At 43.9% G+C, this 19,500-nt stretch overlaps 1 protein-coding gene across 1 annotated transcript in view; it reads left to right on the top strand.

Annotated features, from left to right (window-relative positions):
• LOC147902387 (uncharacterized) overlaps positions 1 to 19,500 on the top strand; it is a 151,349-nt gene that overhangs the window by 52,410 nt on the left and 79,439 nt on the right. Inside the window, exons 4-6 of the mRNA XM_087373655.1 lie at positions 7,401 to 7,860; positions 8,001 to 8,101; positions 11,453 to 11,519. Of these exons, the coding sequence (XP_087229781.1) occupies positions 7,401 to 7,860; positions 8,001 to 8,101; positions 11,453 to 11,519 (628 nt within the window). The remainder of the gene's footprint in view (positions 1 to 7,400; positions 7,861 to 8,000; positions 8,102 to 11,452; positions 11,520 to 19,500) is intronic.

The raw sequence follows: 19,500 nt of genomic DNA, 5'->3' as shown, positions 1-19,500 counted from the left end.
TGCAAATGACCAACAGATGAAGGAGGCACAACCTCAGATGGAACATCATTCTGAGCATCGGATGGAAACAAAGGCATCAAGCTGTCAAATATGTCAGGGGCATCAACAACGGGCTGTTTTTGACAGTCCAGCAGAGGCATAGTGGAAGATTCATCAAACACAACATCCCAACTGACAAAACACTTGCCCGTGCGGGGCTGATATAGTTTATAGCCCTTGCTCTCTGAACTATACCCAAGAAAAATGCACTTGACAGCTTTATCATTCAACTTACTGTGTTTCTGTGAAGGCACATGAGCATAAGCTAAGCATCCAAAAATACTCATGTGGGAAATGCGAGGCTTAGGACCCGTCCAAGCCTCATAAGGTGTGAGAGTCTGCAATGCCTTTGTAGGACATCTATTCAAGATGTAATTTGCACACATGACCGCATCCAACCACAACTTATTAGGCAAATGTTTGCCTTTCAACATGCATTTGGCTATTTCCATTACTGATCTATTCTTCCGCTCAGCGACGGGATTCTGTTGAGGAGTTTAAGGCACTGTGCATCGATGATTGATGCCACGGGAAGCCAAAAAAACAGCAAACTCCTTCGAAATGTATTCACCCCCCTTGTCTGTATTAAGGTGAGTAATGTGCAGCCCACTCTCATTTTCAGCCAAGGCAATAAAGTGCTTGAAGCATGAAGAAACTTCAGATTTGGATTTCAATGCGAAAATCCAAGTGTACCTGGTGAAATCATCAATAAAAGTGACAAAATAGTAGATCCCCCCAAGAGTTGCAACTCTCATGGGTCCACAAACATCACTATGAACCAGATAAAGCTTGCGTGAAGCACCAACTCTCCCATCCGTGGGAAATGCTGCACGGTGTACCTTACCAAGCAAGCATGGTTCACAAACATGTTTGGTAGGCATATGCATTTTGGGAAGATCCACAATTATATCTTCCTTATATAACTTCACCAGGGCTCCAAAATTGAGGTGTCCAAACCTCTCATGCCACAAATGAGTATTTGCCATGGTAGAATCAAGAGCAAAGGCATGTGCATTGGCAAGTGCAGCATCATCATCCAAACATCTGTCATAAGCATCAAGTCTATAAAGACCTCTAGACAATATGTCAGTCAAAACCATGGTAAAGGCATGTTTAGCATCATACACTGCACACCTCACACCATAAAAAAGAACCTGAAAGCCACATGTAGCAATGGCTGAAATAGAAATGAGGTTCTTATGAATGCTTGGAACATAAAGCACATGCTCTAGAGTGACAGTACCACCAGAGACAAAAGTAATACCTTTCACGGTATATGATGCATTATTGGCACAAACAGGTAGTACGGAAGTTCGTATAGGTTGTATCCTCAATAAATGAGATTGTACAGCATTAAAGACAGATCTGTAGGTCCGTACAACCTCCTTAGATGCAGTAAATACTGGCGCAGAAATCTGTACAGTTCCAGAACTGCTTTAAATGCACTTGCCGTGCTCCGTACAGCAATAAAAGCTTTCGTACAGTCCATACAAGTCACACATGTGGTCGAAATAGGTCTGCATTATAATGGGTACCTTAAAGTGTTTAAGCTATTGCTTTAAAGCAAAGCTACCAATGGTCCATGAGCTTTGGAGAAACTTGTCGTGAGGAGATTGATGTTCAATTTTGGTTTAAGTTGCATTTTGAATGACTTGGTGGGGGTTATACTAGTCTTACAATACGAAAAAGATACATGCAATATTTAAGTCTAGTCTTGGCCAATGATTGCTTTTGCAATCATGATTACTTTCAAAATTGTGGTAATCCCTTTACATAGGGAGTCTTAGTCAAGACGAAAGCAACCCATTGAAAAACAAGGTGTGGTAATCAAAAGTTATGAAGGTAGGACTCGCTATTCCATGTGTAATCTGCAACTATGCTGCTCTTTAAAAGGTTTCTTAGTGTTTGTGAATGCCTTTTTAAAATCGACTATAGTGGTGCCTCTTTGGACATGAGAGCAATTAAAAAATATAGAAAGAATCGTAGGAGAGTTCAATCGATCTAGGAATTTACAACATGACTATGATATATTGTTCAATTTAGATAAAACACGAAGAAGCACTAAGAATAACATGGGAAATATACTAGTTTGTACACAAGTACTTTTTAGAGCCTAGACTAATGGAGATATTTGTTTTTCTACGTATATGTATGACATGAGCTAGATTATGATTAAAATGTAAAAAGAAATTTGAGGGCAATTTTTTAATGCTAAAACTATAAAGATGTTTGTTTTTGCAAGTGTACCTGAAAAATTTATTACTTATTGAGAAAAACATTAAACATTTGTGGGCAATTCCTAGAAAAAAACACTTACAATAGGAATTAAGGGTGTGCACATGCAAAATATACATATATAGCAAATCCTTGCAACTTGATGGCCACATATCTATGGTGTTTTCAAGGGTATGTAGCTTTGGATTAATTTTCATAGCCTTTAGATGTAGATATGATATATTTAGACATGAATGGCATTTTTGGTAGATGTGATTTTTTTCTAGCAGTTAGAGACGGCACCTTGCAAGGGTTGGGCTTCGTGGGTGGCCGACGCAATCCAGAGGAGCAGTGAGGAGTTGCAGGCTCATGCCCTTAGGTGGAGGAGGGCTCTTTAGGAGCGCAAGCGGGCATTGCGGAGAGACCTTGCCTCCATAGAGAGGCTCAAGGAGCAGGACCGAGGATCCGAGTGGCTTAGTGGCATGTTTGAGAGCGCGTGCCTTGAGCTTTAGGACGTAGAGATTTGGCGGGCTGAGTTCTCCTATCACTCCTCCCGGGCCCGGTGTGTACAGCAGGGGGACAGGATGACGAAGCAATTCTTTCAGACCATTGGGCCCCGATCGGCAAGCACGCAGTTGCAGGGTCTACAGGATTTGCAGGGCATCATGCACACTAACCCGCATGAGATTTTAGACCTGACCACAGGTTTTTACAACTAGCTCTTTCAGAAGGAGAGGATGACTCCAGCTTGTCTTGTGGCCGGTGAGGTAGTTTGGGATCATGTTCCGACGGTAGCCTCGCAAGATTTGTGCAGAAGTCTAGAGGAGCCTTTCACGGATGAGGAGCTTTGGGAAGCCCTCAACGCTCTCCTGATCCAGAAGTGTCCTAGCGAGGATGGCTTGACTCCGGCTTTCTTTTGGAACTTCTGGGAGATCATCTCCATCCCTTTTCTGCCTAGCTTGTCAGGAGATCTTCGACACGGGCTCCCTTCCTCAGTCCCTTTGAGCAGGGGGTGGATTTGTTTGATCCCGAAAGGGAAAGATAGGTCAGACATCCGGTTGTGGAGACCGATCACTTTACTTGATACTGCATACAAGATCCTTGCCAAGGTCTTGAGTTTGCGGTTACGGTCCCATCTTACTGACATCATCCATGACTCACGGACCGGGTTCGTCGTTCAGGAGCGCTGGAAGGCAGTGGATTGGTCTAGGGAGGGAGTCGCAGCTGATGGCCGTCCTTCTCTTGGATTTTGAGAAGGCCTACGACAGGGTGGAGTGGTCTTTCTTGGAGGATACTATGTGGAGATTGGGTTTCTCAGACAGATGGATCAGAGGAAGTTTTGTGCGCTCTATGTGGGGAGCTCTAGTTAGATGCTTATCGGTGAACACACGGGTGAGGTCTTTCCTCTGTCTCGCACGGCCCGCCAGGGCTGTCCCCTCGCTCCCTTCCTCCTCTTGTTTGTGGCGGAGGCTTTGGGCTACTACTTGAGATCACAGGTTGCGGGCCTCACAGGGTTGAGGCTCCCAATCAGACAGGAGGAGGAGCTCTTAGACTCAGAGTTCGCAGATGACACGGCCTTGTACGTAGAGGGCGCCATAGCGAGTTTGGAGAGAGTCTGGGGAGCCCTAGCTATCTACTGTGAGGCCTCGGGTGCGTGGATCAACTAGAGAAAATCCATAGGTTTGTTCATAGGCTTTGAGGAGACACATGAGATTCGAGAGTGGGGGAGCGACTTTGGCTTCCGATGGATACCGTGGGACGAGACAGCGAGATACTTCGGATGGCAGGTGAGTATTGATATTACTGCAGAGTAGCAGATTGCCCCGGTCCTCGAGAGTGTTTGACGTAAGCTTCTCTATTGGAGCTCGGCCAAACTCCCCCTAGCGGGCCGTGCCTTAGTGGCAAACCAGGTCCTTCTTGCCACGGCCTGATATATTGCCTCTTGCTGGTGTTTTCACAGAGGGTACATTGGACAGCTCCGACGGTGGCTTGGGTATCATTGATCCAAAGATGCAGAGCAGAGCCCTCTTGGGCAAGTTGGTTGTTTGTGGCCTGACCCCCGGTGCAGAGCCTTGAAAGCTCCTCTTACAGTGAGGGCTTCTCAGGAACCTTGGGGGCAGTGGCAGCACTCACACAGATGGATCTTCCTAGAGGCTCCCCTTACAGGGAAGGGTTCCCCCTTGAGGAGCCTCCATAGGGTTTGGCAGAGATTAGTAGGGGGTCTTATTCGTGCTTAACCCAGATGCAAAGAGGAGTTCGAGCGTCAGCCCCTTGTTTGGCAGCCAGAGATTAGGGATCAGGAGGGGCGTATGCTCGGGTAGCGGACTCACATTGGTTGGGCACAATGGGACAGTGGACCAGTCGGCTCCTTGGGCAGATGGAGCAGATTACCCATGGAGGTAGAGGCAAGGCTTGGCGCTCTAGCGCATTTGTGAGGGGCCGAGCAACGGATGAGAGAGATTGACCTAGCCATCCCTGAGTTGTGTTGGGAGGGACTTTGTGTGTGGATGGACAGTAGATGGTTGGGTCAGTTTTCTTGGACTGGTATACCCTTGAGGATGATGTTGCAGCGATGTAGCACGCAACTCGGTTTTTCCCATGTAGGACTTGGAGGCCTACTCTAGGCACTCACTGAGAGAGACCCAGAGATGGATGGGAGTCTGGATGTGATTCATTGGCAGACGATCAGAGTGGTGGGACGTTTGGGGAAGGAGTGGCACATTGATCCTCCCAGTATCCCAGAGCAGGATGCCTCCAGATGGGGCCTCTGGCTTTGGGAGGGAGGCCCTTGAGGGTTGTCCAGTGGGATCCGCCGGGAGAGTGGTTTTGGCCCTCCTTGAGCGGCCTTGCCGAGCAAGTGGACGAAGTGCCCTTCTTCTCCGACACCACACAGATTGGAAGGAGGTTTCAGATGGACTCTTCGATGTGGACCCCTTCGAGGGAGAGGCATTGGGTGGCCCAAAGAGTGCCTCAGGAGGTCTGTTCCAGGTTTTGGACACGGTTATGGTCCAGTTTGCGGCCGAGGAAGATCTCCTACTTCTTTTGGCTAGCCGCCCACGGAGGCTTGCCCATCGGCCCATGGTTGGAGCAGATGCGGGTGGAGGGGTAGAGGGGTAGTGTCATTGTTGCTCTGCTGGTTTTTTGGAGACGATCCCTCACTGCCTCTGGAGCTGTTGTAGCGTAGAGAGGATTTGGATGGGAGCCCTCAGGATTATGACCCGTATGAAGTGCCTTGAGAGGGACTACACATGGGGGATGTGGCCTAGTTGACCGAGGGAGGACATGCATTCCAGATTGATAAGATCTCCCCAGCTTACCGGATACAGAGTCAGAGCATTCAGAGGATAGAGCTCCATGAGGCGGTCCCTCTGGATAGCCTTGTTCCTTCTCCTCCGGAGGACAGCGTATCGGAGGTAGTAGGCAGTATCACTGCGTGGAACATTTGGGTTGCTCGCTGCAGTCTGGTGATGGGTGAGCATCCGGTTCCACCCTTGGCTACCTTGGTCACCATCTGGCAGGATATCATCTACACCCTCCGCTCCACCTGGGAGGCGCGCTCGATTCTGTAGGGCTTGGCTTGCAGGAGTTTTCTACATCTTCACTCCGCGAGGGATGCACTGGTTGTATAGCCCCCCCACCTGGCTGTTAGCCTCAGTACCAGAGATCCCCTAGGCAGTGAGCTGGGTTTCTCTGGAACAGGCCGATTTTTTCTTTCAGTCTTTTCATGTTTTTTTCCATACTCCACCTTTGGGGCTGCTGTTTTTTATAAAGTCTTTCAAGCATTAATAGAAGGTTCTTTTCTTTACACAAAAAAAAATAAAAATAAAAAATAAAGTAAAAATCTCAGGCACAATATTTCAGATCCATGGTTATTTGACTTAGGTGGTGGTGGATTGTTTCCTCTTTTTTATTCTCTTTCGTTTACTCTTTTATTTTTTGTGTAGTTTTTGGACTTTAGAACAACAAAATTTCTAAATTTGTACGATTGGATATATTCTTGTCGTACAGAGGTATATAATATATATATTAAATGGATATCAAGGGGAATGGAACAATTCCAGTATTTAAAAAAGGCAAGATATATGCCTTTCAAAGATCTTTCTTGCCATTTCTACCTGACGTGACGATGGGGATAATGTAACTAACAAAGCACAAATGTACTACGAAAGAACCATTTATGAGAGTCACAGGCTTTGTTTGTAGACAAGGAGGTATTTTTCCTTTTGATAAGAGAAGGATGAAAAAAGAACAGCTCACTATATAGCTTTGGCATATCAAGTTGCCTTGTACATTGAAAATGTTGAAGACGTAAAATGTTAGTTGTGTTGGATTTGGTAATAGTGCAGGTTTAATCTCATGATCGTCATTAATAAGGTTGAAAACTCCATCACGGATAGCCGGGACTAGCTACTATGAAGGAACCATTTTCAAAGCACAAATGTACTAGGAAGGAACCATTTATGAGAGTCATGGGCTTTGTTTGTAGACATGGAGGTATTTTTCCTTCTGATAAGAGAATGATGAAAAAAGAACAGCTCACTATGTACCTTTGGCATATCAAGTTGCCTTGTACATTGAAAATGTTGAAGACGTAAAATGTTAGTTGTGTTGGATTTTTGTAATAGTGCAAGTTTAAATCTCACGATCATCACTAATAAGGTTGAAAACCATAAACTCCATCACGCATAGCCGGGACCAGCTACTATGACATTTGTGTGAAGGATTTAAATAGGGGACTTTAAAAGGTACAGTGACAATGAACTCAATATTAAATCCTAGTTTAAGTTTTTAACTAGCTAAGCGGTTTCATTAGTAGCTACTCACTATCTTAATTTAAGTGTCACTGTTAGGAGTGTGGTTTAGCTTAGACTAGCTTTCGCTTTTGGCTTTCATTTACTTTTTCGTTTATTTGGATTTGTTAATCTTGGAGTGCACCCAGTGTCAACAAAGAAAACTTTTTCTAATACTTTGATGTGATAAAGGAGGTTCTTTGCCTTAAAAAACAAACATTGTAGGTGAGAAGCTTCAGCTATTGGCATCGTCCAGTAGGATCTTGGGGCTATGCTGGGTTTAATAAGTAGACACAAAGAGAGTACATTCAGTTTGTGCTATATGTGCTGATCTGTCACAATGTTTTGGTGTTGCAGGCCTCTAACAACCATGTTACACTATGAGGTCAATGTGGTACCTAAGCTTTTATTTCCTGCAGCTTTTGTTGAGAGTATTATTAAAGCAGACCTGCCTAAAAATCTGTGTGCTTTAGCTAAGCGGGTCGAAATGAGCCTTAAATCAGAGTCTACAAACTCTGCAGTTCCCAAAGCTGTGCCTTTAAGGACGTTGAATGGAATCCCTCTCACGAGCCTTGAGGTCTCTGCACAGTCTTCTACCTTCATCGATGTTGATAAAAAAGAAACTGTTCCTTCAACTAGAAAATCAAAGATAAGCGATGGGCTGGTGTCCAAAGATGCCATCGAAGCTGGAATTTGTGCTGTTTCTGAAAGGTCTAAAGATTCGGATTGGTATTGGAGCGGTACTGGAAAAACTTGTCAACTAGGCCATCAATGTGTGGCAGATGAAATTCATTTTCGGCGACTGGATGACTTACTTGTGAGTGAAAATTGTAGCAGTTCATAGTTGCAGCTTTTTGTCTCGCTCATTGGAAAGAGTGCACTGTAAGAAACTTTTTACTCTTGTCAGAGTTACTAACTAAGACTTCACGATGTTGTTGAGTGGTGGGGTTAGTGCAGGAAAATGGTGGGGTCCATCGCCAAGTTGTTGCTACCATTACTGTAAAAGCCCCTCCAAAAGATGTTTGGGCCGTCCTTACTGCTTATGAAAGCTTGCCAGAGTAAAGCCTCCCGAACCTTAAATTTTATGCTTAATAAGTGGACAAGAAATATCTGTCTCAAAAACCATTATTTATTCTTCGCTTTGCTCCCTAATTTTTTGATTCTTTATTTTTCATGAACTTTCTCTCTGATGATTTGGGTGTTTAATTTTTAAACGTTTTTAAAAGGATTGGGTTTTTGATTGCAAGTGACAAGTAATGAAATGAATATGATATTATCCCTTTTCCTGTCTATTTCTTTGATCTCTTAGATGACCACTTCTAAGTACAGTAGAGATGCTTTTATACTGTGGACCCCACACACACACATACGCATGCACGCACACACGTATACACTCTCCATGGTGCTCCTCTGGCTCAACCTCCTAGAGTACAGATGAGACCCTCCCTCAGCCCGCTGACTCTCCATGCGTAATCGATGTGATGGAGGTTGGTTCTTTGAAAACAGGCTGGTCGACGTCCGTTTTTCTTTCATTACATTCCTTCCACTATCAACGCCACACAGATAGTGATTTGTATGGTTTTTTTTCTCAAGCATTAATGGAAATATTTTTTTTTCGTGTTGGGGGGGGAGGGGTGGGGGAAGCACGCGCTGCATGCCAATAGTCTATGTGATATGTTAGTTACAGCACAATGAGTTAGACAAGTGAAATGCCCCTTCTTCAGAGCTCGAAGGTGGATGGAACCATCTACGGTATCTAGAAATTTTCAAGCTTCAGAATATTGCAAATATTGATGGGACTAAAAAACATCCAAAAGAGGATTTCAGGAGTCATGATAAGAAGAGACAACATATGTGCTCATACTCTCATAAATCCGAGCATCAAGAATAGTATTGTCCCTATTGTCAGAAATGTGAAAACACTAGCTGAAGCCTAGAAGAGTTTGAAGATGCTAGTACTCAGAATGCCTTAGCCATAAAAAGACAGTTGTGTAGGCTTCAGAATGAAAGAGTCAAAATGTGGATGACCATTTGAATCAGCTCAAAGAACTCATAGATCCACTAGCAATACATGGTAAGGATGTGTGATGAAGGCGTAGTCGACCTTCTTCTCAACGATTGTCCATACTTGTGGGCAATTTTGTCACCATGATAGGGAGCATCCTCCCACTTTAACTCAGCTTCATGGTTACCCTTATCACTGAGGAAACCGAAAGGCAGTGTCAGAAGCTAGATAATTGGGATGATACAGCCTTTATTTCACAGTTAGGGGAAACAGAAAGGGGGAAACGGGGAACAGACACAGAAACGGAAACGTTTCGGGATTTTTGGGAGGGTTGTAACGGGGAAACGCCACGTCAGGAAGGGGGGGTTTAGAAAAGGGGGTTTTGAGATGAGAACACACACATTTAGAATGCTACAGCCTACAGCTTGAAAGAGAGCCAAGGGTTGAAAGAGAGGGCTGAAACTTGAAAGTGGGGCCTGAAAGAGGAGGAAACAGAAGGCTGAAAGAGAGGGCTGAAAGAGGGGGCTGGAGGGGAGTAGATGATGATGGAGGGCTAAAGCAGCTTGTAGGAGAGAAAGGAGAGGAAAGGAGTGAATGGGGCTCAAGGAGGGCTGGAAAACCTTGAGGATGGAGAGAGTAGGAGGCTGAAGGAGTGGAAGGAGGCCAAAATCGAAAGCAAAAAGACAAAAAACGGGGCTGGCGGCGGATTTCGCGTCATTTTGGAGACCTAGCAGCCTGTGTTGTCTGAAACGGCCCGTTTCAGACTGGCTGAAACGTTTCAGCCAGCCGTTTCAGGGTCCTGAAACGTTTCAGACTCTGAAACGCATTTCAGGAAACGGGGCTTCTCTAAAACGGCGTTTCAGGCCTGGCTGGGCTCTGAAATGCGTGTCAGCGTAACTGTGCTTTATTTTCAAGTAAATTTTGCGAATATGTTCTCTTATTAACTATTACAAATGGAAAATTTCTGTAGTGAGGGGTCTAGTTCCTCTACTTTAGCGTATTTTTCTTGCAAAAATTTTGATGGTAATCAGCTTGAGCTTGTTCATCTTCATGAGATTGAAACTGCACTATGTTGTGTTTTTAGAGGATGAGTTTGGGAATGTTCCTGGATTCATCTAGGTATATGCTTCTGCCGTATTAGCGGACATGCAAATTTCACCTTGTGAAGTTTTCGTCCAAGTTGCGGCCTGCTGGTATTGTGATAATTCTTTCTATCTTAAATGGTGTGTTGCCCTATCAGCTAGATTTAGATTTAGATGCTCGTTGGGGAGAGACTAAAATGAAAATGTTTAGACTTCACAAGCAGTTGTAGCTTGAATGAAGAGATTTTGGACTACCTTTTGATTAGCCTTCTCCTTTAGTGCTAGCCTTCATCATGGCTGAGTCTGCCCTTCACCTCCGGAGTGCCGACAGAAACTCAGTACGAAGACTTTGTATAAATGGATGCTCAAGTATGTGTGGGTGTGTGGATTTGTATGTGTGAGAGCATATTTTTATACTATGGTCTACACCCACTGTTGGGCGCTGATGACGTCAGTGGGGATGTCATAGTAGCTAGTCCTTGCTATGCATGATGGAGTTTATGGTTTTCAACCTTGTGAGTGACTCTCATGAGATTGAAACTGCACTATGTTGTGTTTTTAGAGGATGAGTTTGGGAATGTTCCTGGATTCATCTAGGTATATGCTTCTGCCGTATTAGCGGACATGCAAATTTCACCTTGTGAAGTTTTCGTCCAAGTTGCGGCCTGCTGGTATTGTGATAATTCTTTCTATCTTAAATGGTGCGTTGCCCTATCAGCTAGATTTAGATTTAGATGCTCGTTGGGGAGAGACTAAAATGAAAATGTTTAGACTTCACAAGCAGTTGTAGCTTGAATGAAGAGATTTTGGACTACCTTTTGATTAGCCTTCTCCTTTAGTGCTAGCCTTCATCATGGCTGAGTCTGCCCTTCACCTCCGGAGTGCCGACAGAAACTCAGTACGAAGACTTTGTATAAATGGATGCTCAAGTATGTGTGGGTGTGTGGATTTGTATGTGTGAGAGCATATTTTTATACTATGGTCTACACCCACTGTTGGGCGCTGATGACGTCAGTGGGGATGTCATAGTAGCTAGTCCTTGCTATGCATGATGGAGTTTATGGTTTTCAACCTTGTGAGTGACTCTCATGAGATTGAAACTGCACTATGTTGTGTTTTTAGAGGATGAGTTTGGGAATGTTCCTGGATTCATCTAGGTATATTGAGCTTGTTCATCTTCATAGTGTTTTTATTGCTAGTGGCCTTTGTCAAGTTAATAATGTGATTTTGTGCTATTTAAGAAAATTTCAGGTACCTTTGAAATCAGCTTTTTAAAATCTTGAAGCCATATTTTTTTATTGGAGCATGTGTACCTTGTGCAGGTTTGTTCCCAACTTAGCGAATAGTGAGATCCTTTTTCGAGAGAACAAAAGGGTGCGGCTTCTACAGGTTCCTCTCTCATCCTCTGTGTCTCATTTTTACTCTTGTGGGACCTAGTTGCAAGTATGTTAGCATGGGTTGGTGCCCTAGGTTCGAACATTGGTGCTATTTAGTTAAATTGTTTACCCTCATATTGTGAAGAACCAAAAGAAAGGTGTCTTTGCATCTTCTGGAAGCTTCACTGGCTTATGAGACAGTACAATCACAAGAAGTAACCCATAGAAGCCATTGTGGGCTGAAACAAAGGGCTCGCTAAGGCCCTTTGCAGAGTACTACGCGCTAAGTTAAAACAAAAAATAACGGGAATCTAGTGGTCAGACTCAAGATAAAAAAATATAGCCCAGTGCAAGGGTGGCTCTCGTATGTGCAGAATTTGAATGCCAATTGGCTCTCCAATGGGGAAAGAGCGCCCTCGTGAGAGTACTTGTTTCTCTTTTTGACCTACATGCAAGCTGGGAGAGAGATGGCGGATGAATGCAAGGTGGATAGAGAATGCTACGTGAGTTTTACAATGAAAGGGTGATACCCTTTCGTTAATGTCCCTTCAAGTTCCATCTTCCCATTTACACCTACCCTTAGCCTATGACCCATGCATCTACCATTCAATGCACCCTTCCCTTCCTATTGCCCCTAGGACCTAGACACGTGGGTGCACATCTTTAATAATAAAATAAGTGTCACATGTCCAAATTTGATGCTGTCTGAAGCAACTCGACTAGTCCTGTATACTGAGATGATCCACCGCCATAACAATTCGGTCGGTGTCCATCATAAATACAAATACATGTTACACCATTGGCATATAATATATAAATGTTCTAATGTCTACTAATCATGGATTAGTGATTTCTCTTGTCGTGACTCTCCCTGTTGCTTGAATGGGCAGCAATCATTTCTGGATCCTCTCTTTTCTCTTTCTCTTGTGTACACTTTTCTCTTTTACTTCTGCATTTGCGTCTCTTCATAATCTACAAACAGTCTCCTCTTGAAAGTACACGATCTTTTTTGAATCAGAACTTAAATTTCATCTTCAAGTTCTGGTTCCTCTTGATGCTGAATATTCAAAATGCAGAAGTACCACTGCATTGCCTCTTCAATATCTCTTCATGCTTAGAATCCTCTTCTGAATACCAAGCTGCTGAAATTTCTTCATAATAACCTGCTCAATAAGCTGAAACATATTCTCAACAAACTCGTCAGTATTAAAAAGATTCTCTCACCCAAATGTGTTATTGAACTAGGTAGACCTTGGCTAGAGATGATTTTGCGATGGAGAACTGCTTAGTGTATACAAACGATAGATCATCAATCTCATTTTCCAACTCTTCTATTTCAGCCCTATTCATCCTATATCTACTCTCTATCCAATTCACAAATCCATACACTAGTGTTGGCTGAATGGATAGCCTTTGCTCTTGGTTCAATGTTCACCTCAGATCCTTGGGATGAGGAGGTAGAAGCCTCACCCTTCTGCTTGGATGCTTTACCTTTCCCTTTTAAAGAATTGGTCTTGGCAATTTTGGCTAATAGAGTAGGACATTTGTGCCATGGATGCCCTGGCTTATGTTTCTTACATCGGAAACATTTACCCTCCTTAATCAACCTTTTCTTCTCATCGTCAGTCATGGGAGGAAATAGTGTCCATCTAGGACGCGATTGACTGTTAAAATTTTGTACAATAGCTTTCTCCTTTTCTTTGTTGAAGGGTTTACGAGGATTCAATTTCCTTTCAACAATCTCAGTCAATTTAGTGAGGTCTTTAGGTTGGTTGGGTTGAATGTTTCAACCTCATACCTCAATTTTGGGCTTAGGGCTGCTAAATACATTTTCCTTCTATCATCCTCATGCTTCTCAGGTAACTCTAAATAGGGTTTCCAGAACATGGCTGTAAATTCAGCGTTACTCTCGTTATTGAATTGCTTGAACCTTTCCCGAGGGAAGGTCAATTCTTCTTCATGCCTTGGATGTTAAAAATGGGGAGAGGGTGAGAGACACATGATTGGAGTCAAGAGCTGAGGCACGAACTGATGTTAATTGATTGTATTATCACAGCAAGTACATAGCCTCTTTTATAGGCTGGGCAAGCCTTATCTTCCCACACAGACACCTCATAGATGAGGTCACACACAAGAGAATCTAGATCCTATAATCTAGGGGAGGAATCACACCTACCACATGAGGTGGCACAAGTGGCTTCAAGACTCTTCACACTCACACAACTATAGGACACTCCTAGGACTCTAGGACTAGGCACACTAGGACCACACACACTAGGACTCCGATTCCAACAAACCTCCCTTTGGAGCTAGGGTGAGAGACTATGACATCATTCAGACTGTGCATCCCAGGCAATCTCAGAGGCTAACAGCTGAGCATAATTCAGAGGTTGAACCAAGCACTCTCATGGCTTAGGTGTCAATGTGATCAGAGACTCAAATCTGAGCATGGATGCATGACCAACTCATAGGTCTAGGGAGTACACCAACATCCTGGAACTCGGCCAGGCCTGATAAAGGAAAGACATAACAACCCCCCCTGTCTCCTAACTGGGTACATGGAAATAAGTGGAGCCTTTTATAGGACAAGGCACACAAAATGACAAATTATTACATCATTTTAGGGGGACTACCCAAGGCAGAGTACCTAACACACATGACTCTAGAAAGCCCACTCTTCATCTATCACCTCATGGAGGGATATACCAGAAATAGCAGTAGGGCAGGCTTGTTCCTCAGGTCCAGAAGGTGTAGCTTCATCATCTTCGTCCTCGCTCTGCTCCGCAACCAGATTGGCATGTTCTTTGGCTTGTACCTTTGCCATTTTCTTGAAGCAATGATCCTCTGGATGGCCAAGTTTCTGACAGTAATTACATTTAAGAGGTTTTCCTTTCTTCGTGGGCTTATTCTTGAGAAAGAATGCTTTGCCAGATTCGAAGGAAGATTCTGCTTTCTCTGTAAGCCTACGGTCCTCATCAATGAGATGAGCGACCATATCCTTAAAGCTCATATTGCGGCTGACTCTTAGGACAGCAAGGATCTCATTGTACTTGGAAATGTCTTCAATACTTGAGAGAAGTACAGCAACTTGATCATCATCTTCAACAATGGCTCGGATGGCAGATAATTGTTGGAGAATTGACCCAAGATTGCTCAAGTGTTCATTGAGGGTTTCAGTTTCCTTCATCTTGAGCTTGAAGAGTTTTTGTTTGAGAAATACTTTGGAATTATTGATCTTATTTCCAAACAAATTCTCTAACTTTTCCCAAACGTCATTTGCTGTCTTATCAAAATCCACATGGTGGATAAGGTTGTCAGCTAAAGCTAGGCCAATGATAGCCATTGCTTTATCATTTTGGTTCTCCCACCAACTGATTCTAGCATCATCACCTTGGGGTTTTGGCTCCTTGCCATTGGTGATATTCCATATGCCTTGTCGCATAAGAAGAAGCCGGAGTTTTGTCTGCCAAGTTGGGAAATTGCTCCCTGAGAATTTCTCGATGAACGAGGAGTTTTTTATGCTATCCATTGGTGGGAAGGTCTTAGCTGTTATTACAGCCAGTGTCTAAATCCCTTACAATGTCCACTCAAATTTCAAAAAAAGGCCCAAATTTTACATGGTAGAAGCTTCAATTATGCCAAAGGAAGACACAGAACAGAAAAGCCCTAAATTTTTGGGTTAGGGTTGTCTAGCATAAATGAGGGTAGGCGATCTTGAAAATTTTCTGATGGAGCAGTTCAAAGTTGAAAACGGGCTAGAATTCCCCAAAAAAAATGCCACGAACTGCTGGAAGCAGCCACGAGTTGTTGCAAACTACTTGAAAATAGTCACGAACTTCTACGAACTGCTGGAAAAATGGGCTGCACAGCTGCAACGTCACAGGTAGTTAAAGTTATGTGCCTAGCAAGTGCTTTGCCGCCCACCCCTCAGTTGGTTCGTGCAGCGCTGATGTCCATGCCACGGAGTCGCTCATGCAGGAGGAGGTTGTTTCGTTAGAGGCGCTGCTCGTGAGCTTGCGCCATAGAAGGCCACTGCAACCCTCGATAGAATCCTCTAAAGCCCTCACGAAACAAGATGTCGGAATGCTGTTGTAGTCCCGTTCGTGGCTGGAGCTTTGGAGCCTATTGTAGTAGATAGGCTGTGGGTTGAAGCTAAGCCGTAGCAGAGCGTTGGAGAGAGCAGCAGCAAGGCTAGTAGAAGAGCGAACAGAGGAGTGGGCAGAATGGCACAGCATCAGAGAAGATAGCGGAGAGGCGGCAGAAGAGTGGCGCAGCAGAAAAGTGGAGCAGAAGAGTGGCGCAGCAACGTAGAGACATGGTAGGAGAGTGGCACAGGTGTGGCAGCGAAGGATGGACAGGACGCTTCCTCCATGACGAGTGCTTCCCCTTTGCTTTCGCTCCCCTTCATACGCAGCTATGGAAGGTAGGTGTGCAGCTCCACGTTGATGAAGCTCATCACCTCAAGGAGAGGCTAAGGAGAAGAGGAAATCACGAGGAGAGGAATGCCATCAGGCAGGAGCTTCAACATGGCTCTGATACCAACTGTTGAAAATGGGGAGAGGGTGAGAGACACATGATTGGAGACAAGAGCTGAGGCACGAACTGATGTTAATTGATTGTATTATCACAGCAAGTACATAGCCTCTTTTATAGGCTAGGCAAGCCTTATCTTCCCACACAGACACCTCATAGATGAGTTCACACACAAGAGAATCTAGATCCTATAATCTAGGGGAGGAATCACACCTACCACATGAGGTGGCACAAGTGGCCTCAAGACTCTTCACACTCACACAACTATAGGACACTCCTAGGACTCTAGGACCACGCACACTAGGACCACACACACTAGGACTCCGATTCCAACATCGGAGGCATGAAAGTGGCCTTCAACTGCTCTACAAACTTGGACCACCACATCAAAGCGCCCTTCTGTAGATGTAGTGTGGCAAGAGCAAGCTTCTCGTGATCGGTCTTATCTTAATGGGTAAAATATAGCTCAAAATTCAGCGTTACTCTCGTTATCCGCCTCTCTTGCTCCATCATATTTTGGGAATTCTATTCTCTCTCGGGGTTGGAATTTGACTCTCTTTGAGTGGGTACTTAAAACTTCGTATCCGAAATTCAAGACTCTCTTAGTACCAAATTTTGTCATAATGGACTATTCAATTATATTACTAAGATGAGAAACCAGCTTATTAATAGGAGACTCCTCTCTCCCTCTTGCACTTAGATTATAATCCATGTGTATAGGATTTTGAGTTAAAGGCGTAAACTCTCTGCCTTGCTTGGATGGACTTGTTTCTCCCTTCATTTTAAAAGGAAAAACTCCCTATCAAGAGGTTCTTGAAGGAGAGATGATCGTGATTCTATGCATAGGTTATCATACTTAATATGTGTGTGACTCTCATCTAAATTATCCTCTTCAGAAGGAGGTGATGGTGTTCTATCCCTATCTCCTTCTGGTAGTGGAGGAAAAAGGACAAGTTCATTATTAAAGCTACCACTCAAGCTTTAGAGAGGTATTTTTATTGGCCAGCTATACGTAAAGATAGCCTCACTTGTCAAAAGGTCAAATATGACAGGCGGAAGGCTCCTGGCCTACTTATGCCTCTTCCTGTGCCTCGGGCAGATGATAAAGTATTGCAGTGAACATTTTTTATTTGCCAAGATCAAGATCATGGAATGATGGGATATGGACTATCACTGATAAACTCATTAAAAGGCCCATTTCATTCTAGTATGTAAAACCATAAAGGTAGATCATATGGCTGTTAGAAACATGGTGGAGAGAGAGAGAGAGTGAGAAGGTTAGGGTGTGAGGAAATGTTGCACAAATGAAGATATAATGAAAAGATTTCATTCATTCATCAAGTATATCATGACAAGTGAAGTACAAGCCTTATATAGGCTACTCACTCACACACTAGCACCCAGTGCATGTGGGATAAGTCCCATGATGACACGTGGCGGTGGGCACTCACACACATGAACTAGTACTAGATGACCTAGTACTACACACCAACACACTCTTTGACTATGATATCTCCAACAATGGCCAAGGTTTTTATGGCGCATATCTTTAAACATCATGGAATGCCAAAGTCCATTCTCGAGCCTTATTTGATCATATGAGACAAATCTGAATTTTCCTTCTTTCCATCCCCAGATAGATGGTCAAAGTGAAGTAGCAAATTGAGCAGTGTTGGATCTTTTGAAATGCTACATAGCTGACCAAAAATCAGATTGGGAGAAGTACCTTCCACTGGTGGAGTTTGCATATAGCAATACTATTCACACCTCCATAGGGAAAGTCCCATTTGAGGTCATTGATGAAAAGGTGATTTTGCCACCTATCCTGAGGACCAAAGACGAGATATCGTAGCTGATCAGTATGTCAGAGACCTCTAGACAGCTTTTAGCTAGGTTCGGACATAAGAAGGCTGAAAGTGTAAGAAGGCTGTAGATAAGCATAGGAGACAGCTAGATCTCAGGTGAGGGGATTGGGTACTTTTGAAGTGCAAAAAGGCCAAGCTCTGCAAGCTTAGAGGCAAAGAAAAAGTGTATGTAAAGTTATCTCCCAGGTATTATGGCATAGATGAGATTAATGAGGTTGCATACAGATTGGCACTACCAGAGCATTGGAGGATTCACAATGCCTTTCATGTGAGTCTTCTAAAGAAATATCAAGGACCGGAGCCAACAGAGCCAATAATAGAAGATCCACTGGAAGTGGATGAGTTTGAGGAGGTCCTTCAACCAAATCAGATCATGGGCGAAGTGGATGGATGAAGACATGTTGTCTAATTATCCACAGACCGGTCAAAGAGTTTTGGCTTTAATTAAGCTGCCTTGACCCTTGGTCAAAGCACCGTAATTATAGCCAAAAGGGTTGGTCTCGTTCAACCGAAGTATTTCAATGTTATGTGCGTGCATGCGTTTAGTGGGGACGTCTAAAGGGTTGGCCCACTTTAAGTCAGTGTGGGTGTCCCCACTAAACGTTTAATGGCATCCAAAGCTTTCATGTCAGGGTTGGCACATAACAGTGATGCTTTAAGTTAAAAGAGACTGTGGCGCCCCACTCTAAATGAGGCACGTCTAAAGTTTATTTTGCATGCAAAAGCGCTAACATTTAATGGGCGCCATGGTGGTATGTTACATTAAATGGCTGTAGGCTCCAAGAGGGGTAAAATGCCCTACATTTAAGGGTGGCTAAGTTTGCTTAGCAGGGGGAGTCTACATCACCATGGGACCAAGGAGGACTACAAAGATTCCAAAGCTGCCCTATGCGGCATGTGATTAGGATAGTAGTCTAGGAAATTGACAAATGTTATGTTGCCCAAAGAATGAGCCATGGGCTCTTGTAAAGAACTGTATTCACGTATGTTTTGAGTTTAGCCTTGAAACTGAAGCTTGTAGTCAGATTTACTTTGTGAAATAAAGATGCTACGGGGCGGGGGGGGGGTCCAGCCTGTTGGTTCTGGGCCCTAGTGTGTTTGCAGAGAGACAGGGAGAGAGAGAGAGAGAGAGAGAGAGAGAGAGAGAGAGAGAGAGCGAGCGAGCTGAATCTTCATGTCGGCTTAAATCACGAGAGCTTTCAACGACGAACAGTTGTATGATGTTCTGCACTCTTTGTACATGAGGTCACTTGACTTTGTCCTTCATGTTAGAGAGTGTTCTGCCATCTTCTTAGGACGACTCCCTTTTGATTGCCTTGAGTTGAGAATAGTTGGAATTCCTTCGACTGCGGAAAAAGTATTGTAGATATATACAAACGTAATAGCATCATCCAGACATGAGATCCGATTCCTTGAGCTGTTGCTCTTTTAATCAGAGGGAAGCCAACAGATGGACATCATGTGGAGATGAGGTGGGTCAATTTTGCAGTTTAGCAGCAAGATCTTCGAATTTATGGATGAAAAATTTTGAAGCTCTGACCTTCCATCTAGGTGATTGAACTAAAGATTCGTGGTTGTACTGGTGCCTTCCTAGTC

This window comes from Dipteris shenzhenensis, chromosome 4 (assembly GCF_047967505.1).
Source record: "Dipteris shenzhenensis isolate YYH24624 ecotype China chromosome 4, Dip_SZ_1.0, whole genome shotgun sequence".
Classification (NCBI taxonomy): domain Eukaryota; kingdom Viridiplantae; phylum Streptophyta; class Polypodiopsida; order Gleicheniales; family Dipteridaceae; genus Dipteris; species Dipteris shenzhenensis.
Note: the sequence above shows the minus strand (reverse complement) of the source record. Positions and strands in the feature narration are given on the sequence as shown.